Source organism: Melanostigma gelatinosum (assembly GCF_949748355.1).
Source record: "Melanostigma gelatinosum genome assembly, chromosome: 1".
NCBI lineage: Eukaryota > Metazoa > Chordata > Actinopteri > Perciformes > Zoarcidae > Melanostigma > Melanostigma gelatinosum.
The window spans coordinates 29,998,638-30,023,546 of NC_136634.1; the positions used below are offsets into that span (position 1 = coordinate 29,998,638).

The following is a 24,909-nucleotide window of genomic DNA, read 5'->3' on the forward strand; positions in this document are numbered from 1 at the left end:
AATAGCCTGTTTGACCCGTTTCCTGGCCCCTGTGACAATAAAGGGAAGACTTCTTCTCAGGGAACTCAGCAGCAGTGCCCTTGAGTGGGACAGCCCCTTGCCTCAGAACATGTACAATGAATGGAGAAGTTGGCAAGATTCTCTGCAAGATCTTAAAGAGCAGTTTGTGCCTCGCACATATGTATCATTCTCCATTTCACAAGCCAAGTACAGCGAGCTCTGTGTGTTCTCAGATGCTTCTGTAAAAGCTATAGCTGCTGTAGCTTACCTGAAGGTCACCCACGAGACTGGTCATAGTGATGTTGGGTTTGTTTTAGGTAAGGCCAAGCTAGCTCCTGCACTAGAGCCTACTGTTCCCCGACTCGAACTCTGTGCTGCAGTACTTGCTGTGGAGATGTCTGAGATCATTGTGCGAGAACTTGACATGCATATCGACAGAGTTACCTTCTACACTGACAGCAAGGTTGTGCTCGGATACATTCATAATACAAACAGACAATTCTATGTATACGTCAACAATCGTGTGCAAAGAATAAAACAGTCTTCTCAGCCAGAGCAGTGGAACCATGTTCCCACCGAGCACAATCCAGCTGACCATGGCTCGCGATCAGTGGCTGCATGTAACCTACTTAAAACGAATTGGCTGTCTGGTCCAGCATTCCTGCTGAAAAATGAGAACATTACAGATGAAGAAGGGGCCCAATTCAAGCTCATCAACCCAGAGTCGGACGTTGAAATACGCCCTAAAGTGACCACGCTCACTACCACAGTGTCAAGGAAGGGAACCTAAGGAACTTTAGGAACACAACGCTTTCAGCACTTTTCCAAATGGGATTCTCTAGTGAAAGTGGTAGCTCACCTTCGTCACATTGCTCACGGCTATGCAAAGTCTAAGGATGACAGCAGTTGCACTGGATGGCACTTATGTAAGGAGGCGCTCACAGAGGAGGGTCTAATCAAAGCGGAGCATGTTGTCATCAGATGTGTGCAACATGAGGAGTATAGCAAAAAGGAATGAATGGCCGATGGGCGTTATTGTGAAGGCTCCACCAAGTGAAGACGGACTTGTCCGAAAAGTAGAGATCAAAGTAGTCAGAAACAAAGTAATCAAAACCTTCTTCAGACCTATCACAGAGTGTATACTCCTTCTGTCCCCAGAAAACTAGATGATTGGTTGGCATCACCATTGATGCCAGGCAGGGAGTGTAATGACTTGTATTTTATTTGTGGGAATTTCTGCCACCTGGTGTTAACTTAAAGTGTTGCAGTTATTCGCCAGTGTATTATATGTGTGCCACATGTGACAGGAAGTAACGTATTCCTTTTCCTGGTTTGGTCACAACATGGCTCCGTTGTACTGGAGTGATTGTGCAATAGAATCTTTATCCATCCTGCATTTTATGGCCCTCTGAGTGGCAATGCCAGTGAGTATAATTTACTTTTATAGCTTTAGGTATTTCTGAGGGTTTATTTTGTTAGTTTATTGTTAGAAATAGTTTGATGACATGTGCAACATGTAACTGCTGAATATACGTAGATGGCACAGCAATTTATGTTTCCATTGTTATTATACACATATGTGTATTATATTATATTTCATCAAAACTAATATGTGATTGTATGTTTTTTACCTGTTTTGTAGTTTCACACTTCTTCATATTAAAACCTGTCCATATACAACACGCTGGTCTGTTCCTTGGAGGAAAAGTATGACGAAGAGTTTAGCTGACTGCAAAGCCCAATACAAGACACAGAGTCGACATTGAGTCGGAGCAGAGCAATGTTCATCAACATTTTTTGGAATGTCTTAGACGACAGGATTAGAATGTATAAATTTTGTAAACAAGCGTAGTTACCCTTTTAGTGTGCATCTATCTGTGTGTGTGTGTGTGTGTGTGTGCAACTTTTGATGATCAGTAACTCACTTAAGTCCTTTACATTTTTAGTTTTGAACATTCTCTTGTTTAAGCTTCTCGATTGTGAAAAAGTCAGTTACGTTTACTTGTCTTAAGTTTAGAGTAAGTTAAAGATACCTGGTATGTGATGGTCATTTCTTTAACTGAGTTTTGATGTCATATAGGTCAAAATTCAACAATATAGAAAAGAATCAGCCAAACTATTGATTGTGAAAGTAATGGTTAGTTGCAGGCTTGCAGCTCTGGCATAGACATGTGTGTGTGAGATAATATCAATGGAAGCAGATATGTAGACGAAAGTATCTGTGTGTTGGTCTCCAGATGCTCCTCCAAGGTCTCAGAGTCTATTTTAACCAAACAGCATCCCCTGCTGGTCGTAGACTATTTCTAAAGTCCTCTAATGCAGAATAGATCGATCATACTCCTTAATTCTCTCTCTCTCTCTCTCTTATTTATTTATTTATTTATTTATTTATTTATTTATTTATTTATTTATTTATTTATTTATATATATATATATATATATATATATATATATATATATATATATATACACACACACACACATTACAGTCATTTAGCAGACGCTTTTATCCAAAGTGACTTACAATAAATGTATTCAACATATTCAAGAGAACTACTAGTCACAGAAGTCATAAGTGCATCTCTTTGTTCACACAAGCATCTAAGAGCATAAACCAGAGCGAAAGTACAGAAACAAACAAACAAATACAGTAAGTGCAACAAACTAATTCGGATACAATAAATGCTAATACAATACAATAAGTGCTAAGTGGAAGGCTCTGGGTAGTACTTCTTGAAGGACTACCCCCCCACACACACATATATACACATCACATTTTATATTAGATACGAGTATTAAATTAACTTAAATGAGTACACTTGCTGGCTCAGTTTTTAGAATCATTGCTTTAAATTATATTTAATTGAATTCCCAATGCGGAATTCAGGTTGTAAATACCCAGACTTACCCTCCAGTCATATAGGTGGCGCTAATGCGTCTTAACGTTGCCTGGTCGTCGCCACAAAGTAAGACATGCGCAATAGTCGAACAGTTTGAACCTTGCAGCTTGTTGTCGTTGCCACAGGACGTCACATTGTATTCCTCGTTTGCAGAAACGCTGCTAAGGAAGCGTCCCTGTTTCATACATTTTGCCCATTGAAGTCATTTGTGTCCTGTACAGAATTGAAAGAGCAACAATTTAACTGTATTCTTGTTTTATAAGGAGGAATTTGAAGCCAGTTAGGTTTAAGTTTGTAACGTTGTGAAAGCAGCAAATAAGCTAATAGAAAACGCACTGATTCCTTAACGTACGCTTTTTTTCATTTAACGCTGACGTTACTGCACTTAGAGTCCGAAGCCTTTCCACCAAAATGATGACCTATTCTGACTACGACTCTGACGGATATTCGTCTAATGAAGATAAAGACTACGTCCCATCAGGTGAGGGCAGTAAACACCTTGCGTTCTCCAAATGCAGTGCTTAAGTAGGCTACTGAAGGAAAACACCGTATGGAAGGTTCTAGTGGGTTTAAATGCTCAAAGTTTAGCTGATTAATGTAACACATAAGATGACTAACGTTAACATAAAGTTATGCATTGAGCACGATAAACTAGCTACAGTGTCAAATATCCAGCAGCTGTGGTAGCCTACTAACCCTTAACGTGACGCTCTTCCGTTAGAGATTGTCTACCATTTGTTCGTGGTATTGCTTCTCAGCAGGTGCACACACCTTTATGGTGAGGCTGCTGTAAGTCACGGTGGCTCGCGTCATATCGTGTCGTTTGTTATCAGGCCGTTTATTACCGTTATTGGACTCTTTTGACACATTGTTTAATATGTATACAAACCGCTGTGCCAGCTGGTGTACCAAGGCGGTGTTGTAATGCACCGCCTTATATTGAGAGGTGTTTCTATTTTTGTGTCCTCCTTATTTACGATCGTAATGGGGCTGAATATTAGAAACACCTCTGACTAGAATGCTGTCCAGTGCATCACATCACCAACTATGGCCTCCATGCTTAAAATATATAATTGAATTCAGCACTGTTGATATACAGTATGGTAAACACATGCACAATCTCAAGAGAAAGGAAATCTGAAAGGAAATGAGCTGCTTTACATGAGATCCAACTTTTGATACGTTTCAAACGAATAGTATTTTTGTTAGCTTTTGATCACGGGTTGCTCAAGCATTCATTTGGACAACAGACATTTGTAGAACAATAACATGTTAAATTAATACCGTCACAACACGACTTTGCTGAAGTTCAGTAAATTGTGATATCGGCCCTGTTATATATCTGTTTATCTATATATCTGTTAATCAGTTGGTCTGTGCGTGTTCACATCCTCTTTCTACTCATTCCCTCCTCAGACGACAACCTCAGCGAGGATGACATTAATGAGTGTGAAAGGGAAGAGCCTCTGCACGAGGGCGACAGTGTGCCGCATCCGCACGATGTCAGCAAGAAGAAGAGGAAGAAAACGGATATCGGTGTGAGGTGAGAGGCTTGAGAGAATACTATTTAAATATTATTACCTCAATGGAGTGGTCTCACCGACGTCACGATCTCCTTAGTTACGAGGTCGGTCGGCCATGTTGGAGTACATACAGATCCTACATGGCGGCGCGTAAACAAGGAAGTGCGGCGAAAATACCATACTTTGAATCACTGGATAGTGCATCAAAGGTTCGCTACCTGGCCAAATTGAAGGTTATTGGTAACTTGGATCCCTATACGATGAGTGCAGATCGTTTCAGTGCCGATCCTACTTATCTTCCATCGGTAAACTACGCCAACATCTACACGTATCTCGTGAACACCCCCAGTCCTCACACAAAAGACGAGTTTGAGTGCTACAAAGGGCTCGACGCTTATAATCAGTTTGTCAGTGGATGGGTCCGAGACGTCAAAGCAACGGTCGTCGACAATTCTCATCTCGTCATTGGAAGAGTAAATATATACAGATCTGGTCCGATATTTAGCAATATTCAATGTTTACTCAGCGCAAACAGACACGTGTGTTTGTTTACATTGTACGTGCACGTCATTGTGTGCGTGTGTGTAGGAATTCACGTTCAACTAACTCCTAACTTCATCCCCCCCACACATATATATATATATATATACATATATATATATATATATATATATATATATATATGATCTGACGTTAAACTCGTATCAAGCAATGCTGAGGCTGCATCTCTGTGTTTCGCCTGTTGTACGCGCTTCGGTAACCTTCTCATGTCAAAGTTTAATTTATATTTCCTTTATTAAATACTGTTCACAAACGAATTTGTATATAAAATCACGTACCACTTATAAAGTGATCCGCACATACTCTAGTGTACGCCAAATTCCATTCCTTTATATCTCGAGAGATGCGTGACAGCCATTTCTCGCGACGTCGCTTGGATAGCTCCTTCGTGTCATTTCCTTGATGTGTAATGACCGCTGGCAAACGAAAGAATGATTTCTTGTCTCTATCAGCTCTGCTGCCACAACCAAAAACAGCACAAAAGTTCACCACCGATAGGTTATGCGACTCAGCCGTGCATGCCAGTGGCTTTGTGTGTACTCCAACATGGCCGACAGCTAAACTGTGACGTCACACGAGACCACTCCATAGGAGCACTTTGAAGCTCTCTGCATGCTCCTTGAAAGTCGTCTACAAAGCAATGTCATACTCAAATTCCCATGACAACCCAACGACTCTGCTGGGGGTCACGACAACTTTGCGAACTACAAATGAGCTGAAACCCCGATGTTGATGCACGAAACATCAAACCTTTCCTCTGGAACGCCGTGTAATTACAGGGATAAAACATGTAAATGCAAAGTTGTCTGCAATACAGCCAGAGGAGCACATTCAAGTTGAGCCTAAATACATGTTAGGCTCCACTTTTCCTATTTTGTTCTGATGTGGACCTGAAACTAAACTTTACTCCAACATCTTGGATGAAATAGCATTTTATCAGCAAGCATGTTTAGTGGCTTTTCCTGAATTGGAGAGACGTCTGCCATTTTTAACCAGTTAACACAATTCAGTTGCATTTAGTACAGTGCGTTTTATTTTAAACCCTCTGATCCCCAAAACCCACAAGCAGGTTTGAAAAGCAACTTTTCTTTTGTTGTTTTTTAATTACCAAAAACACACCGTTTATCATATTCAGAAGTGACATTATAGCTTTGTAACAGCGCAGACAGAGCTAGCGTTGTAACAGCACCGACAGAGCTAGATTTGTAACAGTGCAGACAGAGCTAGCTTTGTAACAGTGCAGACAGAGCTAGCGTTGTAACAGCACAGACAGAGCTAGCTTTGTAACAGCGCAGACAGAGCTAGCGTTGTAACAGCGCAGACAGAGCTAGCGTTGTAACAGTGCAGACAGAGCTAGCGTTGTAACAGCGCAGACAGAGCTAGCGTTGTAACAGCGCAGACAGAGCTAGCGTTGTAACAGCGCAGACAGAGCTAGCGTTGTAACAGCGCAGACTTAGCTAGCGTTGTAACAGCGCAGACAGAGCTAGCGTTGTAACAGCGCAGACGGAGCTAGCATTGTAACAGCGCAGACAGCGCTAGCGTTGTAACAGCGCAGACAGAGCTAGCGTTGTAACAGCGCAGACAGAGCTAGCTTTGTAACAGCGCAGACAGAGCTAGCTTTGTAACAGCGGGCGCTACGCTTCAGCAACGACACCGTGGGTCGGGATGGGGTTATCAGCGGTAAACTGCTGTATGAGCGCAGAGCGTCAGCGATTAACTTGACAGTTGGGGCACGCTGTGATAACAACACACACTCAGAAGGGGGAGCGACTTAATCCTCTGCTTGGGTACACATCTCTCCACTATGTCTTTACATAGAAAATAGTTGTTTTGATGCTCTGAATTGAGCAGCTTTTAATTAAAGAAGATGATTACCTTTTATTCACTGGTACCTTCGGACAAATCTACAGAAAGAGGAAGAAAGGAGTGCTGAAAGTAGACGAGGAAGAGATGGTCGGAGGCGGAGCAGAAGAGTCGCGGCCGCTGCAGGAAGAGGTGGGAAGAGTCACGACGGTACGGGAAGACGACGACGAGCGACAGAAGAAAAAGTCTGACGACCTCTGGGCCAGTTTCCTGTCCGATGTCGGATCCAGACCCAAAGACCCCCCACCCGCCTCACAGTCTAGTATGGCACAGAAGGTGAATGTGTTCTCAACCTAAATGTACAGCTACGGTGGGGCCATGTTTTAAAACACTTGGAGGGAACTAAATTCTTAACCAAACTTTGAAATGAATCATTCACAGGGCACTATGTTCCATACACAGATACTAGATAGAGAGGCTTGTTTGTTTTGTTGGACTTCCAATATATCAGGTGGATTTAACAACATTAATTATCAAACCTACCATATTCTCTCTGTGTGTCTGACGTCCTTGTCTCTCCCTTAAACTGAATCTTTTGTTTTTGTCCTCAGGAGGATTCCGCAGTGCTGACGGTTGCTCCATTGAGGACAGAAACAAAAGCATCAGAACCTGCTACGGTCACCATCACTAAAGTGTTTGACTTTGCTGGAGAAGAAGTTAGGTGAGTCCTCTGAACACCATCAACACACAAAACAGTTTTTGGAAGATGGGAAACACAAGTAGATGTTATCAATTCATTTAATTTGGTAAAAATTAAACGAGTACAGAAGCCCTGAGATAGAAGTGAGAAAAATAAATTCTGGTGATCCATTTTCTAAGTCTGATCAAAATAGTTTCTCTCCTGACTTAATTAATAAACAACAGCTGTAAAAACGGTTTTGCCAGGATAGTCTTTCCAGGTTCCGGAGATATGTGAAACAGGTGGGGAAAAACATTTTGCCAGATAAACAAACAAATATTTTATCAGAATCATTTTTCTGAGTAGCTTTTTTTTTAATACAGGTGGAAAAAAAAGTCTTACTGTTTATTGTTGTAATACTCATTTTGGCCACAAGAGAATGAAGTGCGCCCCTACCCCTTTGTTCTAAATGGGACTAAAAGCATCAAGTTTTTTTTTTACTCTTAATCTAACAAAAGAAAGAAAACATCTTCACGAAAAAAAAAAATCACGTGCTAAAACTTAGAATTTAGAAAAATTATTCTGAAAAAAACGTTTTTTTTCACCCAGGAGAGAAAACTATTTCAAATATTTAAAACTTCTTTTTCACACCTGCATCACAGGACTTCCTTAAATCAAAACTTTTGAAGCTCACAGTTAAGTTGAAACTTCCCTGAACTAAATAATAATAATAACCTTTCAGTGAATAAGAGCTCCTGGCATCCTCTTGATGTTTTGTTCCTCTATACAAGGGGTCTCTAACTGGCGGACCGCGGTCCAGATCCGGACCCAGATGCAGTTGCATCCGGACCCAGGACCTAAAATCGATATTTCGGAATCATACATATTAGGCAGCGAGTTTTCACTTTTAAGCGGCGCATCTTATACAGCCGTTACGGTACTTGTTCAGCGGTGCAGGAGCCACCGACCAATGCGCTTGTAAAGCTCAGCCAATCAAATGTGAGTATTCTGACAAGTTTCCTGACTGAGCGAGGTTCACACACCGTGACACACGGGGGAGAGACGAGGAAACAGAAACAAGAGCAGGACAATTGCGCTAATCAGAGAAGTTATCTCACATGACGTTCTCCAAAAAGAGAAACGTGTTCAGAGAGAATATCATTTATAAGCATGAATGAACAGACTCTTCTATGTTAATTCTTCCCGCAGGCAGTTAAATCCAGCATGTCTCATATGTTCAGAAACCGTAACTGTTGATAAAAGCGTCAAATGAAGCGCACTACGAGACAAAGCACAACTCCTTTGAACAAACGTACCCACTCACATCTAAATGAAGACACAGAAAATAAACCTAAGAGCCCAAAATGATCAGAATCCTAACGCATGAATTCACTGTCCAACAATGATGTTACCAGAGAGGATAGAGCTGAAACAAGTGTGAATAACCACAGATAAAGTCCTGCCCACTGAATTTAAAACTGGATTTAAAGCTGCAGGACAATTCAGTGAAATTAATGTTTCTAAAATGAATTACTTTATTTTAAGATGCACATTTTTCAAAAGCTTTCTGTTTTGTCAGTTATTCTTTAATCCAGCCCTTATTGTACTTGAAATGACAATAACATTTATTTATGTATTTCTATGTATTATTTATAATCCATCCAGTTCAATTTCAAAACTGAGAACAATAATTGTTAAAATATAACTATATAATTGATGTGTACTTTCTTTATTTGATTTGACAGTTGACTACACAGAGACATTGTTACTACTACTAGGCTTCTTCAATATATATATATATACAAATATATATATGGCACTAAATAGCGCGAGTTATATATTATTGTAATGTTTTGGACCTTTGCCCGAGGAGATTTTCTCAATCTGGACCTTTTGGAATTTTAGTTGAAGACCCCTGCTCTATACGTTCAGTGTAATCAACATACCCCCAAACAAATAACTTCAGATTGTATATTCGATTATAAACGATGATCTGAAGTTTGTTTTCACATTGACCAGTAGGTGGTGCCAATAACTCAGGCATACGCAGGCTGGATGAGTAAACATCATAAAGTATGGTACTTTAGATAGTAGTAATTATAATAGTAACTTTATTCATACAGCACCTTTTAAAGACAGAGTTAACAAAGTGCTTTGACAGACAAAAGCAAACAAAGGTTCAATTTCAACTGATGAAACTATACTATAGATCAGCGGTTCCCAAACTTTTTAGGCCGCGCACCCCCTTCTACATCCCGACCGGGTTCGCGCACCCCCCCCCCCCCCTTAATAACAAAAAAATAAAAAAGAAGCAACAGAGCCTTTTAAGCCTTCATAGCCGCATAAGAATCGGACCAATGAGAGAACAGTTTGCTCGCGCGTGGCGTTTGTTTACAATATTTAGTCCGCTGTTAAATGTTGCAGTGTGAACACAAACCGAACAAAGGAGCAACTGCAACAAAGCAAACGAACTGAAGGTGTGAAAACGCCCTGAAACACTGCAACAAAGTTTCAATAACTTTCAGTGACACAAGGCGTCACTTTTAAAGAGCAATACGGATGCGAGCACACACGCACAGGCTCAGAGGCAGATTATCACATTTAATTTACAATTAATGAGCGACTAATGTAGCCAGGATGTCTTCGGACAAAGCATCGATGCGGCGCGACACAGTGTTGTTGGACCACGGGATCATGCACAACTTGTTTGCTTCTTTCCCCCCAATCATACATTCCACCATCTCTCTGGCAGCTGGCAAGCTCACGTCTTCGGCGATTGTGTGCGGTAGCCCCTTTCTCGCTATTCTGTAACCAGATATGAAGCCCGTAGTGCGTCATTTATAGACCCAACACAGAATGAGACTGCAGTTGGTTTTGGCTGTTTTGTAACTCCTCCAATTACAATATAAACAATGTAAGGGGCTTTTGACTTGCACTGGCATGCTTGGTGTTCAGGTGGCGACGTAAATAAGAGCTTCAGACTGTTAGCCAGAACCTCACTGCACACCACGCACTGTGGCTTTGGGGAATCTGCGTTGCCAATCCAAGTGAAGCCCAGACACAGATACTTTTCATCATATTTCCTCTTGTTTTCCCAGTCTGATGCTCACCCTCGTTTCCTCTTTTTTCACCTTGACTCCGCGATGGGCCGATGTGCTCCCGATTTGTCTGTGCTATCCCTTCCTCCTTTTGGTCTCCTCCGTCTCATCTTCCTCTGACTCTGGCTCGATTTCTTCTCCCGGTCTCTCCCCAACGCACCTCTCCGTTCCCCTCGCCTCCGATTCCTCTCTCTCTCTCTGTCCCTCTCCTCTTTTACGACTGATAGCTTCAGATGTCCCACCTGACAGTTTCCCCGATTTCAGCCAGTTTAGCATATTTGCATGAATGTTGCTGAATGCATGAAGTTCGCTGTTAGCTGACGTTAGCTGCACAAGCTAGGCTCGCTAGTGTGTACGACTGGCGGCAGGCGGCAAGACTGCCGGAAGGAGCTCAAGTGCATTTATTAAATTGTACGTTTTTAATTTTAAATGTTACAAAGGGAATTTTTATAATTCATGTTTTTATTTTGTGAAAAATCCCACTTTTTAAATTAAAATTACATTTTATTTTAATATTTAATATTATTACACCATCAGACCGCCATTACACTTTTCCTCTCGCGCACCCCCTAGAGGCAGCTCACGCACCCCCAGGGGTGCGCGCACCCCACTTTGGGAATCCCTGCTATAGATGAAGCAATAGAAACAAACAATACAATAAATACAAATGAAAAAAATGCAATTCCAGAAAATTAACAAATAGATTAATAAATATAAAAAACAAAACAAATAAAAGCAGCTCTAGTCATGCTCTGTTGCTTTGCTTTAGTTCCGTTGTATGTGTCTCTTTTACCTCGAGTTCAACTTTCTTGTCCTGTGTATTCCAAATAGAAGGAAATGCTCAGTAGCATTCCCCGCCTTAATGTGGCACACATCCACAGAAAACACCTACAAAAGTCACACAATAAACAGTGACGGGAAACATAATCAGAGCAACAATGTGTGGCACGTATGGATGCGTCAACTGTTGCAGCAACCCGACAATCATCAGCAATTTCCGTCAGTTTATATATGGGGTGTAATGAACATTTTCAGATTTACGCCACGAAAGGCGAGAAAACATGTGTGAGCCAGACACTTAACAGCTGACCCGTCAGTGTGAGCAGCAATAACTTCAGAACCGAATTAAATCAGTTGGTCAATGGCAGCCATACAAGGGTTTCCCATAAAACCGGTATAATTATCACTGTGTCATATACTGTATATCACACAGACGAGCACGCCCCCCCCCCCCCCCCGCTAGTTATGTGGAGCAAGTAATGTCGACGTCTGAGTGGTCTTTATTCAGAAACCAGAAATGATCTCGGTTATAATTCATGTGATTGATTATGCATGATTCTGTAATTACACAAGCATAAGATTAGCACACGGATGACGGTTGTAACTTATCCAACAGGGCCACGATAAACGCTGCTGGCTCTAATGTGTGCTGTGCACGTTGTAGACCAACAGTGGTGTTTAGGTGAACTCTGCTATTGGCTCCAAATGCTACAATACTTTAAAGAGTAGCCAGGTGCCCTCGTGTCTTTTTGCTTTACCCTCCATGGGACTCCGATGTCTTCCCGTCGCCCCATCGAGTGCTCCGTGTAATTATGCCTGCATATAATCAGCATACATAACAGGGAAAAGCCTTTTCAGTGTCGCCATGATGGATGCAAGTGGTCGGGGAGTCTGTGCAGCGCTGGCGTTCCCAGAGGACGCAGCGGTTGTTCCTCATATTGCCTCCCTGTCTCATCCCCCATGGTGGGACACGGACAGATGTGTCTCTCTTACTGTGTGTGTTTATACAGTGTAGCGTGTGTGTAGAGGGGGAGGCTGGCCTGCATCCTGTTATAGTCTACTTTTCAACACAGAGTCTGAGATGCAGCTCAGCAGCTGTGTAGATGAGATATGTGTTGATGGATCGTGGTCTTTTGTCACAGCTTACAAAGTACGTTATTCCTGTGTCATCACATTTATTTGTTCAGGAAAGTGCGCATTAATCAACATTTGAACTGATATGCTTTATATATATGTATATATTAGTGCGTTATTATCACGTTAACGCATTCATTAATTGACGAATTATTTTATAGCGCGCATTTTTTTATTTTGAAAGTCCGTGGAGGAAGTATAGATAAACAAAAGCAAGACAAGCTAACAGAAGCTACAGAGAAGTGGATACAAACTGCAGCCAGTTAGAATACACGGCGTTACAACGTGCACCAGCTGTTGCTCTCCCTGGAGACTGGACATGGCTGTGGTCAACTCAGCAGACACTCACATGTTAGTGCACCTATAGAGTGGTCTCACCAACATCACGATCTCCTTAGTTACGAGGTCTGTCCGCCATGTTGGAGTACATACAGATCCTACATGGCGGCGAGTAAACAAGGAAGTGCGGCGAAAATACCATACTTTGAATCACTGGATAGTGCATCAAAGGTTCGCTACCTGGCCAAATTGAAGGTTATTGGTAACTTGGATCCCTATACGATGAGTGCAGATGGTTTCAGTGCCGATCCTACTTATCTTCCATCGGTAAACTACGCCAACATCTACGCGTATCTCGTGAACACCCCGAGTCCTTACACAAGTAGAATATGGGATGTGTGGTTCTATAAAATGGTATAGAATTTGCAGGGTTGAGAAGTCCGGCAGTCCAGTATAATATCTCACTTTTTCATCATTATTTTCGAAAAATTCTGAATCAAACATGGATCGTTCATCGGAAAGTTCCTTTTTCAAATTCAGATTTTCCGAGAGTCTGCGCTGCATCTCAGCTTGCATTGCTGCAATCGTGGCCCCACCGAGGTCTGTCTGGTTGGCTTGGTTATTCTTATCCTCGTCCTCATCCTCTGCTGCTGGTGGGCTGTCATATGCATGATCCGACGTTAAACTCATATCAAGCAATGCTGAGGCTGCATCTCTGTGTTTCGCCTGTTGTACACGCTCGACACGTCTCTGGTACCGACTGCTGTCACGGGCCGATGAAGCTTCGGTAACCTTCTCATGTCCAAGTTTAATTTATATTTCCTTTATTAAATACTGTTCACAAACGAATTAGTAAATAAAATCACTGAGCACTTATAAAGTGATCCGCACATACTCTAGTGTACGCCAAATTCCATTCCTTTATATCTCGAGAGATGCGTGACAGCCATTTCTGGCGACGTCGCTTGGATAGCTCCTTCGTGTCATTTCCTTGATGTGTAATGACCGCTGGCAAACCAAAGAATGATTTCTTGTCTCTATCAGCTCTGCTGCCACAACCAAAGACAGCACAAAAGTTCACCACCGATAGGTTATGCGACTCAGCCGTGCATGCCAGTGGCTTTGTGTGTACTCCAACATGGCCGACAGCTAAACTGTGACGTCACACGAGACCACTCTATTGGCTGAAATTCACGGTAAACTCATTCAAACGGCGCAGATCGGGAACGAGCGAAGGACTTTGAAAGTTAGCGGAAATATTAACGTGAGACGAACATCCGGTTTTCAGAATAAGTAACAAAGTATGAATTATATTCACATTAAGTATAAAACATGCTGCCTGCATCTCGTGAGTTAAAGGGAAAATATGCATATGATATAAGAATGATATGGTCACTACTGTGTAAAGAGAATACTGCTGTTAAAAAGCACCGTATGTGTTTAAAGTCTTTACAAACCAAATGTTGTTGCACTTTTGTTCATGTAGCAGTACTTTTAAAATAAAAGTGCACAATACAATACTTTTGAATTCATTGTTTAACTTTGCCATAACAATGTGATTAATCACTATTAAATATTTAAATCGTTGCCCAGCACTAGTATATATATATATGTGTGTGTGTGTGTGTGTATATATCTATATATTAGTACTGGGCAACGATTACAATTTTTAATCGCGATTAATTGCATTGTTATGCGCAAAATTCAATAATGAATTAAAAAGTAGTGTATTGCGCACTTTTATTTTAAAAGTACTGCTACATGAACAAAAGGGCAATAACATTTGGTTTGTAAATACTTTAAACAAATCAGGTTATTTTTAACAGCAGTATTCCCTCTACACCGTAGCAGTTATATTACAGTTTTACAGTGTAAGAGATGCAATTTAAATATACACCTTGAAAACTGCAAACCTATCTAAGTCATGTTTTTATGTTTTCTTTTATGTTTGTTAAATTCTCAGTAGCGATAACTAAATGATGCTTATTATACATATTACAAACAAAACAACTTTAAAAACTCGAAATAATTTAAATGTACGTTGGTACATAGAGGGTGATAAGAAGCTGTACATGGAGGGACTTAGGACCCAGGGGAATGTAGGTGAAGGAAACAGGAAGAGACGCCACACAAACAGCTGTTGGCTCGCTGCCCGTCCGCCAGCCGGTTCTTGTGTTAAAAATGTCCGCTTAATAAAAAAACAAACTAATATATATATATATATATATACACACATATACATGATCAAAGTGCTGTACAAAAGTTAATATCCCTGTTAAGCAAGCAAACCAATAAACAAACATAATTTCAAGAGGTTTTCAGTGATTCCTGGTGCTGAAGGGCCAGTATCATCACCACCATGTACTAACTGTAGAGTTGATCACGTTGTGTGTCTGTCTCCCACTGTCAGGGTGAATAAAGTGGTATCGGCAGACTCCAAGGAAGCTCAGAGTTATCTGAAGAGCCAGAACATCAGACAGGAGGAGAGTGGAGACGAGGAGGACCCATCACCCGGCCAACCGGCTCTTCCTGGCACCAGGTACGCACACAGCTGTACACATAATGACCCCCCCCCCTCACAGTACGGCTGTGCAATATGTCAATATTATATCGGTATTGTGAAATGAGACTAGATATTGTCTTCGATTTTGTGTGTAGACATGTGGATTTCGTATTGTATTGTATTATTGTATCTGTGCACGCCTTCCCTCCAAAACCCCCAGACAGGAAACGGGAAATCATCTTCTAACAGACAGGAAGTACAGTGTGTCCACAAGCAATTTCCTATAATCTTTCAGCACTGTGCAGCACACCCAGCACAACAGGAAAGAGCCATCTGAACCACTCCCTCATTAACCTTGTGTGCACGTACTCTCACACACACACACACTCACACACACACACACACTCACACACGCGGTCAGTTATTGTTTGTTTGTTGCAGATTGAAATGATGCTGTTATGTAACGTCACGGTAATAAAATAGTTTTTTTAAAGTTTTAAAGTGAAAGTCAGCATCTACCTTATTAATAAGACTTAAATGCAATTGAATTCAAGTGATTAGGAAATAAATGAATGTATATTACTTAAATATTTGCTTTGCGTTAGTAGCTTTGTCATGCGGTGTGTAAATGTGACCGGCAAAAAAAACAGAAATATGAAAACGGTCGGTTCATCTCGTGTATTTAATTCATTTTCAGACATTTTAATATCTTGTGGATCCCAAACTTAAAGGAATACTACAATATTCCTGAAAACACTTTCTTTCTGATGGACACCGCTCTGTGTGGTTCGCACAGAGCTTGAGTGAGGATGTTGTTAGCCTAGCTTAGCATAAAGACTGGAAATAGGTGAAACAGCTGGTTAGATGAACATCCATCAACTTTTCATCTTACTCAGAAAGGAAGTGAACAGGCAAAATGCGTAAGGACTCCTTAAACGCTGTTTAGCTGTATGTTGAACCTAATGTGTTGACCTTCATGCATCCCCGCTGCTCTGTCCTAACTGCATGAGACGAGGCGTTTGCAAAGTGCATATGCAATTTACTAGAAGTCCAGGCTTTACGTTTATATTTGTAAGAAATTTGAGCAAAGAACTGTATGTTCAGTAGATATAATAAAAGTCTTTAATAATTCATAATTAAGAATTCATAATGAGTCATAATCATAAGTGTATTGGGAATGCATAATTAAGATAAACATAAAGGGTTGTAAGATTAGTAGCTAATAAGACATGAAGCTTCTGCCAAGGTTGCAGAAGTTAAACTTTTATACTGAAGGATTATCATAGAAGGAATTAAGTCATAACTGACAGGATTTGAATGTGTTAGCTGCTCAGGGAGAGAGAGATGTGGAGATAGGCGTTTACAGAAGTGCATAGAGAAGTTAGCCAATAGAAATTGAGATAGACGGAAGGGGAGGAGTCGCGAACGAATATGTGGGCGGAGTTAGAAGTGTTTTTCTGCCTCTTCAGCGTGTGGTCCCCAGCGACGGCTGTGTCTCATGGGACCAGAGGTAGGTTTTTTCCAAAGTGGGTTAATATTGTAATATTTCATAGGAGTATGTACTCCAATGTTTAACTGTAATCATACTTGCATCAGTGGAATTAAATCCTTTTAACTGTAAACCAGTTTTGGTAGATTTCTTATTGCAGCGTGTGAACTGCACGAAGCAGCTGGACACACGTGTGGTCTGGCCTCCTCCACGCTGGGGTGAGTTTCATCCTCAACATATTCTCTGATTGTTCAGAAAGTAACAAGCCAGAATGTGCATACAATAGTATCACTAACTTGGTTGTTGATAAACATTGAAGGTGCTAAAATTGAAATTCAATACACATATATGATTGAAGGTTTGCCTCCATAAGGCTCTCAAAATGGCGACGCCTCAGTCGGTGGCAAGCGGCTAACGGAGGGGGGAACCGGAGCCGTAATACAATCACAGACAAGACCGCAAAGATACGCGAAATTCTAATGTATGAATACATTAAGAGTACAGATGAAGAGATTAAGCTGTGGTTAGGGTGGAAGTTTGCACGGACGTTATTGGTCTATTCACAGACAGGAAGGAAGTCTCAGCCTGCTCAGTGACACGGGGAGGGCCGAGGACACTCCTTGGCTGGGATAGAGGAATTTTGGCCTTTGGTTGAAACACACTGCAATTGAAGTACTCCAGTCTGAGCTTCTCAGGGCTGCATGTGGTTGTGGAATGCCAAAATGGCCGGCGTTTAAGAGGCTCACGGTGATTAACAACGTGTGTGTAAATGAAATGCTGCGTCTGCTGTGGTCCCCAGTGGAACATCATCACGCTGACACAAAATGAATCCCTTCACATTAGATATATCATACTCACAGAATACATACCATAGTAAGACCAGTGATGTGAGAGAGCAGCAGGGATACGAGAATGTACGTGTGATGATAGATCATTCCTGATCAGCAAAAACAGATTTTAAGAAGCTAAATTCCAAATTAATTTATTTTATTTTTTAAATTGGACTCTTGTCCATTCTGGATGAGTGTGTGAGTGTGTGTGTGTAGACTTGTATTGCTGTCTTTGTGAGGACCAATTTAGCGAGGCCCTTTCCCTCTTCAGGCTCTGGTTGTGAGATGACTAATGCTGCGTTCACACCGGTCGCGTTGATTTTTTGACGCGCGTCGAGATTACATACAAAGTCTATGCACAGACGCGATGAGACTGGCGCGCCGCGATTTTGCGATGGCGCGGCGCGTTGGACGCGTTATTGCAGTGCGGTGGACGCGGTGGACGCCGCAAAATCGCCAACGCGCGAGTTGAAATTTTTCAACTTCAGCGACATAATCGCGTGACGCTGTGGCGCGATAGCCTATCAGCGTTGAGTTGCTCCCCCTGTCATCACTGGCTTCCTGCCGTTATTGAATCAGGAAATAAATCCTGTAGCCGTCTGTGTTCACCCAGAGCTCTACGATACCTCATATCAATAGAGACCGGACCAAACTATGCGTATACATGTGTGTGTGTAAACCATACGATACAAACAATGAATAGACGCTGCCGTATTTACGTCTACGTGACGTTATTGAGTGCTGGTGGAGCTGCTACGATGTTAGCATAGCCTAGCACCGATCCATCAGAGCTCCATTGAGAAGACAAGTAACCTACAAATCGGCATCATTACGTAGTTATTTCGGAGTCCCTTTTTGTCGGTTTATTGCCGTTGAATCACAGCCAAATCAGTTTATTTTGTGTTCCTACAGCTGTAGTAAACAGCGACCGGTGGCTTGCTAGACAGTGAATACAGCTCGATACAATCCACGGAGCTCCTCTGAACAATATTATGAACCAGACATGACGGCGTTTGGCATTCCGATGTTTGAGGGACTTCCACAACACGTACAAAGCAGCAATTGTCCTTATTCCTTTCACGGTTGACAGCGGAAAGAAATGGCGGCCAGGTGAACGGCTTCCAGTCGATAAACCACGCCCCCTCTCCGGCGCTACGAGATTTTGCGGCGTTTGGTGTGAACACGACCGGCGACCTCCGACCGGTGTGAACGCAGTATTAGGCTCAGTTTACTCGTGATGATTAGGGTTCGGACTTATGCTGCGTTCACACCGGTCGCGTTGATTTTTTGACGCACTGCAAAAAAGCGTCCAACGCACTGCACAATCGCGTCCAACGCGCCGCCGGTCGTGTTCACACCAAACGTCGCAAAATCTCGTAGCGCCGGAGAGGGGGCGTGGTTTATCGTCCTGGAAGCCGTTCACCTGGCCGCCATTTCTTTCCGCTGTCAACCGTGAAAGGAATAAGGACAATTGCTGCTTTGTACGTGTTGTGGAAGTCCCTCAAACATCGGAATGCCAAACGCCGTCATGTCTGGTTCATAATATTGTTCAGAGGAGCTCCGTGGATTGTATCGAGCTGTATTCACTGTCTAGCAAGCCACCGGTCGCTGTTTACTACAGCTGTAGGAACACAAAATAAACTGATTTGGCTGTGATTCAACGGCAATAAACCGACAAAAAGGGACTCCGAAATAACTACATAATGATGCCGATTTGTACTTGTCTTCTCCGACAAAAAGGGACTCCGAAATAACTACGTAATGATACCGATTTGTAGGTTACTGGTCTTCTCAATGGAGCTCTGATGGATCGGTGCTAGGCTATGCTAACATCGTAGCAGCTCCACCAGCACTCAATAACGTCACGTAGACGTAAATACGGCAGCGTCTATTCATTGTTTGTACCGTATGGTTTACACACACACATGTATACACATAGTTTGGTCCGGTCTCTATTGATATGAGGTATCGTAGCGCTCTGGGTGAACACAGACGGCTACAGGATTTATTTCCTGATTCAATAACGGCAGGAAGCCAGTGATGACAGGGGGAGCAACTCAACGCTGATAGGCTATCGCGCCACAGCGTCACGCGATTATGTCGCTGAAGCTGAAAAATTTCAACTCGCGCGTTGGCGATTTTGCGGCGTCCACCGCGTCCACCGCACTGCAATAACGCGTCCAACGCGCCGCGCCATCGCAAAATCGCGGCGCGCCAGTCTCATCGCGTCTGTGCATAGACTTTGTATGTAATCTCGACGCGCGTCAAAAAATCAACGCGACCGGTGTGAACGCAGCATTAGGGGATTCATTTTGACAGTGAAGGCCCTCACAAGTATAGAGGAACTGTTTGTGTGGGTGTGTGTTGGTGTAACATTGCATTAGCCGCTTGTCATACCAGCCTCTCTATAGAGTGGAACACCGTGTAAACAGAACCGTTAATCACATGCTTCAGGAGGTGGATGTCTGCTTCGTATCTCTGTACGTCTGTAGTGCTTCTATTGGTCGGACGTGTTACATTCGTGAGGAGAAAAGTGCTTCCTCAGCCATCTTTTCAACAATTTGTCTGTCTATTTAGCCCCGATCGTTCAGCTACTGTGTGGGGTGGACAGCTGTCTGAAGCTGCTCTCAGTCCTCAGTCCTGACTGTTGCCCACCACGACAGTGCATACAGTGTGAGTTTTGTTTTTAACAACAGGCACTTCCCCTCATGACAGCTACCGGTAGTTTTATTTTCATATGTCAAGGAAAATGGGTTTGTGCACACTGGTGGGCTTTGTGCCTGTTTTTGTCGTTTATAAGTATAAATTAAGTATAAACTAATTATGTTAAAAATAATTTGCTGCAAATAGCTTTTTAGGCTAGCAGGTAGAGTGCACTCTGGCCTATATAGTTAATCCAGAGACAACGTGCAGATTGTCGATTGGCGTTGATTACAGCTCTATATGGGCATCACGGCTCATCTGTGTTGGACGATTGTGAGTCAGAGTCCATTGCTGAAGTCTCTGTCGTCCGTCGATCTCACTCATTAGTGAGGCTAGAACTGTGGCCGTCAACATCATGTATCTTTAGAGATGGTGCTTTAAAGTTTAAACGGCCAGCAAAATAGTGTCTGTCTTCATAGTTTCGTTCTGCAGGCTTCCGCACAACTGCAACACGCTCTTATGAAGCGAAAGCATTCTCGAGAAGAATATTGTGGAGTCTCATCAGAGGTGCTTTGGGTCGAGCTCATACATTTTCATCAGCTCCTCTCTCTTTTAACCGCCTGCTGCATTCAGACTAACAAGGATACGTGACAAAGACGTGTGTTCCAGATATAGCTGATGCTAAAATGCATCTCTGTCATACTTAAAAGTGTAACTCCATGTTTTTCATGCCTGTTCACTGTAATGAATACATTTATCAACGCTTCAGTGATGTATAGTTCCTGCTTTGTTCATGTGATACTTGGAGGAGCTGCACATGTGACTATTTAAAGAGGCTGGGCCTCCACACAGCCCTCACCTCTGACATCACAAGCAAGCAGGGAGCTGGCTGAGCCCACAATGGTGGCAGGTAGCAGTGCCAGCTAAAACACTCAACAAACAAAATGAACTGTGAAGAATCAAAAAGACAACGAGTGTAAAAGCCATGAAACTAATGTCCACAATGAGATGAGGGGTTGTAATGATCTGTAAACTCATATCTCATATCTATGCACGACTGTATTGCTTTTATACAAGTCCTGTAAAGAAACAAATCAAGTATTGCATGCATTATAAAGGAACAAAGGTTGAATATCTTGCAAACTATTTGATTTGGTTGCAAACTCAAATGAAGATGTTAGATCTCTTTTTTCTGAGGCATCTAAAAATGAATCGGCCTTCTTTGTATAATCCCTAGACATGTAAATCGTACAACTATCAGTGAACTATTTTTGTGCGTCTTTAGTGTGCATCCCCTAACGTTCCCCTGCTTGTGTTTGCAGTGCCAAGCGGCCGGCAGGCGTGTCCAGCATCTTGGGTCGCATGGGGTCAAAGAAACAGAAGATGAGTACGCTGGAAAAGTCTAAGATGGACTGGGACGCTTTCAAGTCGGAGGAGGGCATCACCGAGGAGCTGGCCATCCACAACCGGGGCAGAGAAGGGTGAGAGACGAGAACCGACTCAAGATATAATGCTGGGGTGAACACGAAAACACTTGTTGTTGGATTAAGATGTCAAGTCCTCACAAAGTTTGACAGAAAACGTGTAGTTTTTAAAAATAGTTTAAAATAACCTTTACCCACTAACAAGGAATGAGTGAATGTGTTGGGATTAATAAAGATTGTTTATCTCTAGTGATCTGACCAATCCTAAACCCATAATAGTTATTCGGAAATACGTTTGCTGATTCATCAAAATCAGTCAAACTGCTTCATCTCCATCAAATGAGACGGATGTCACACATTGCTGATTTGGCATATTTTCACGAGTGACAATTTTAGCTTATCGCAGATAAATCAATATCCATTCTATGTCGGTTGCTAATTAAGAAGAAACTGCGCTACAAACAAATGCCAAAGATATGTTTTTAAAAAGCCATTTTGTAGATTTGACAAGCTCAGAATGGACAGAATCCGATATCAAGTTATCGTAGTGTTTCTATAATTAAATATTACAGAGAACCAGCGGCTGTTTTCTCATATGAGCTCCTTATTTGCGCTGCAAATTGGTGACGAATCCAATCTGACATTCCAGTGCAATCCTTCAGGATTTCAGTCCTGGTTGGTGTGGAAGTTCTATTTAAGTAAAAACAAAGGAATTGTGCTCAGAGTTTAGCAATCTGGAGTCTTAAGGAGGAAATTCCATACTATCATGCTATTTTTAATCATTGTGTGCATTTTCTGTGTGTATACAATGAAGAAAAACAAATGCCCAGCTGTAATTCTGCAAATACATAAATATTGCAATACTGCAGATCAGTGGGCCGTAGGCTCAGTAACCATTGTGACATAACGCGCATTTATTTAAATGAAACTCTTCAAGATTGCCACTTTAAATTCAATGATCCCATAATGCTGACACGGCTCAACCACAGTGAGCAGGCCCAATGGGGAAAACGCTGAGTTCTTAATCATGAAAGAGCAGCGAAGGCTAAATGGGGAGGGAGACATTGATTTCATATGAGCAGGATTCATGCTTCAGTCTGGAGGGGGGGAGGGAGGGAGCCAACGGGAAGACTGCCTACCCTCGGGAAATAACATGAGTCTGCCTCACACACACACACACTCCGACAACATACTTAACATGTACTAACTTCCAACCAAGCAGAAGGATGGGGGCTAATTTAGAAACACTTAGACTCAACAGGCACTCAAATTATTCTACACACACACACACACACATGACAGGACAAATTGCATAACTGCTTCCTGTGCTGAAGTGGAAAGAAAAGTGGTTTTAGCGGTGGGAAAATGTGTGTGTGTGTGTGAGATGAGCACATGGCTCCGATACTCCTTTAATCATATTTTTCAGTGTGTGTTTGTTGTGGATAAAAGCCGCTCTAACGTTCTCCGTCTGTGTGTGTTTTCAGGTACGTGGAGCGGAAGAACTTCTTGCAGCGCGTCGACCACCGACAGTTTGAGAGAGAAAAAGCCGTGCGACAGAGCAACACGAAAGACTGACTGCACGCGCGCACACACACACACACACACACACACACACACACACACACACACACACACAAAGACAGTGGAACAGATGTTAAAGCTCCCTGTATCTCGATTTCTCTGTCTCTAATGGCAGAGTTTCTACTCCCCGGTAAACTTAGCTCGAAGCGGCTGGAGTCTATTTCAGGACGGAGAGTAATGTTTGGCTGAGTTTGAGTGTTTCCTGTGCTTCCATCCACGTGAGAACCAATTAGTGTCGAATCTTCACACTGAAGACAATCCTTTGGGGAAGTGAGGTCACGCTTGCCGGTTCTTCTTCCTGACAGGGCTGATTTAGGAGTCAATTTTAGGGTTAAAGAATAAATTCCAGTTTTGTTTTGTCCATTGTTTCTATATTTTTTTTATTTGCATATAACATTGTACTCAAGTCATGTCTGACTGGTTATGGACTACTACTAAAACAAAACCCAGGATGACGTAAACCGGTACAAATCGGGGAAAAGAAACCGGCCCCGCACGTGTACATTTTGAACATTTCTGGCATTGGCAATTCTCAGTTGGACAATCCAAAAAGACAACAAAGCACAGTCCCTTGCCATTTATCAACGGATCCTCACACAACGGTTCGTATGATGTCCTGCGAATAGTTACTCCTCATTTTTTGTGCATTTTTTCCTGCGAAAGCCGGCAAAAAAACTCTTGCTCGTTACATCATACAGTGTTTTTTTACATAAACTTCCGTCTTCACAGGAAACTCAGTGAGTTATGAAAAGATTGTTGTTTGGGTTAAAATAACCACTGAAGTAACGTTACTGAAGTCCGCAAGTTATGTGACAAAAACATCAACGTTGACTTCTCCTTTCACACGAAAACATTTCGTGTCATATCCGTGAATTAGGGCGCATTACTTTTCGTAGGTATTTGCTCGGAATGCTTGATGAGACCAGCCTGACTTTTTCTGTGGGAAAAAAAGCTTATGTCATCAGAAAAAGTTGAAAGATTGAAGTTGCATTCAAGTTCTACACACATGTGCTTTAAAGGCAGGGTTGGTAATCTTCTTCAAAACCATTTGTGGTATTTTTTTGTTGAAATTCTTATTACATCCCGACAGCAATCAATAAATCAAATGCTCTGACAAAAAAAGAGAAGAAAAGGAAACGGTATGTGTGGCTGTCACCGGACTGTTTATAAGCCAGTCCAATCATTTAATTCAGCACGAATCAATTGGCTACTCGTCAACGCTTTTTTTTGCTGCCTGTGCATTTATTGCTCGTCAAGCTGCTAGTTTAACAGCTGGGAGTACTAACAATAGCCGTGTTTGTTGTTTACGTTGATTATGATACTTTTGGGGGAGTGGCTTCGGAGGGAGGCCTGAAGAGGCCGGCTGTCAGTGTTGCCGACTTGGTGACTTTCTCACTAGATGTAGCGCTTCCAGCTACTTTCTTTGGAAAAGAGTTTGCAACACTGGGCTGTGTTTTTCGGTTGGATCATTTTTTTTAAATCTGGCGTACTCTTGCTAGTTTCTCAAGATTACCAACCTTGCCTTTAATCCGCTGACGGAGAATAGATGTTTGGGCTCCTCATAAAGACGGTAACGGTTAAATCTGTCCTTTGTGTTAAAGGTTTTGTTACGTTCATGCCATTTTTGTGTTTTGTTGTTCCAATGTTCAAACTAATTTGTGTTCTTGAAGTCTGTTTTTGGG

At 42.1% G+C, this 24,909-nt stretch overlaps 1 protein-coding gene across 1 annotated transcript; it reads left to right on the plus strand.

The window, feature by feature from the left end:
- Positions 1–1,326: 1,326 nt before the first annotated feature.
- On the plus strand, positions 1,327–23,588 carry cfdp1 (craniofacial development protein 1). Its single transcript, XM_079266489.1, has 8 exons — positions 1,327–1,424; positions 3,290–3,381; positions 4,317–4,443; positions 6,895–7,123; positions 7,399–7,508; positions 15,168–15,296; positions 21,545–21,703; positions 23,131–23,588. Exons 2-8 carry the CDS (start codon positions 3,312–3,314, stop codon positions 23,219–23,221), a joined length of 915 nt encoding a protein of 304 aa, XP_079122615.1. The 5' UTR covers positions 1,327–1,424; positions 3,290–3,311; the 3' UTR covers positions 23,222–23,588.
- The last annotated feature ends 1,321 nt before the right edge of the window (positions 23,589–24,909 follow it).

Coding starts and splice junctions, on each gene's coding strand:
- cfdp1 (XM_079266489.1), top strand. CDS start 3,312: ATGATGACCTATTCTGACTACGACTCTGACGGATATTCGTCTAATGAA. Junction 4,444..6,894: donor AAAACGGATATCGGTGTGAG/GTGAGAGGCTTG, acceptor ACAAATCTACAG/AAAGAGGAAGAAAGGAGTGC. Junction 7,124..7,398: donor AGTCTAGTATGGCACAGAAG/GTGAATGTGTTC, acceptor TTTTGTCCTCAG/GAGGATTCCGCAGTGCTGAC.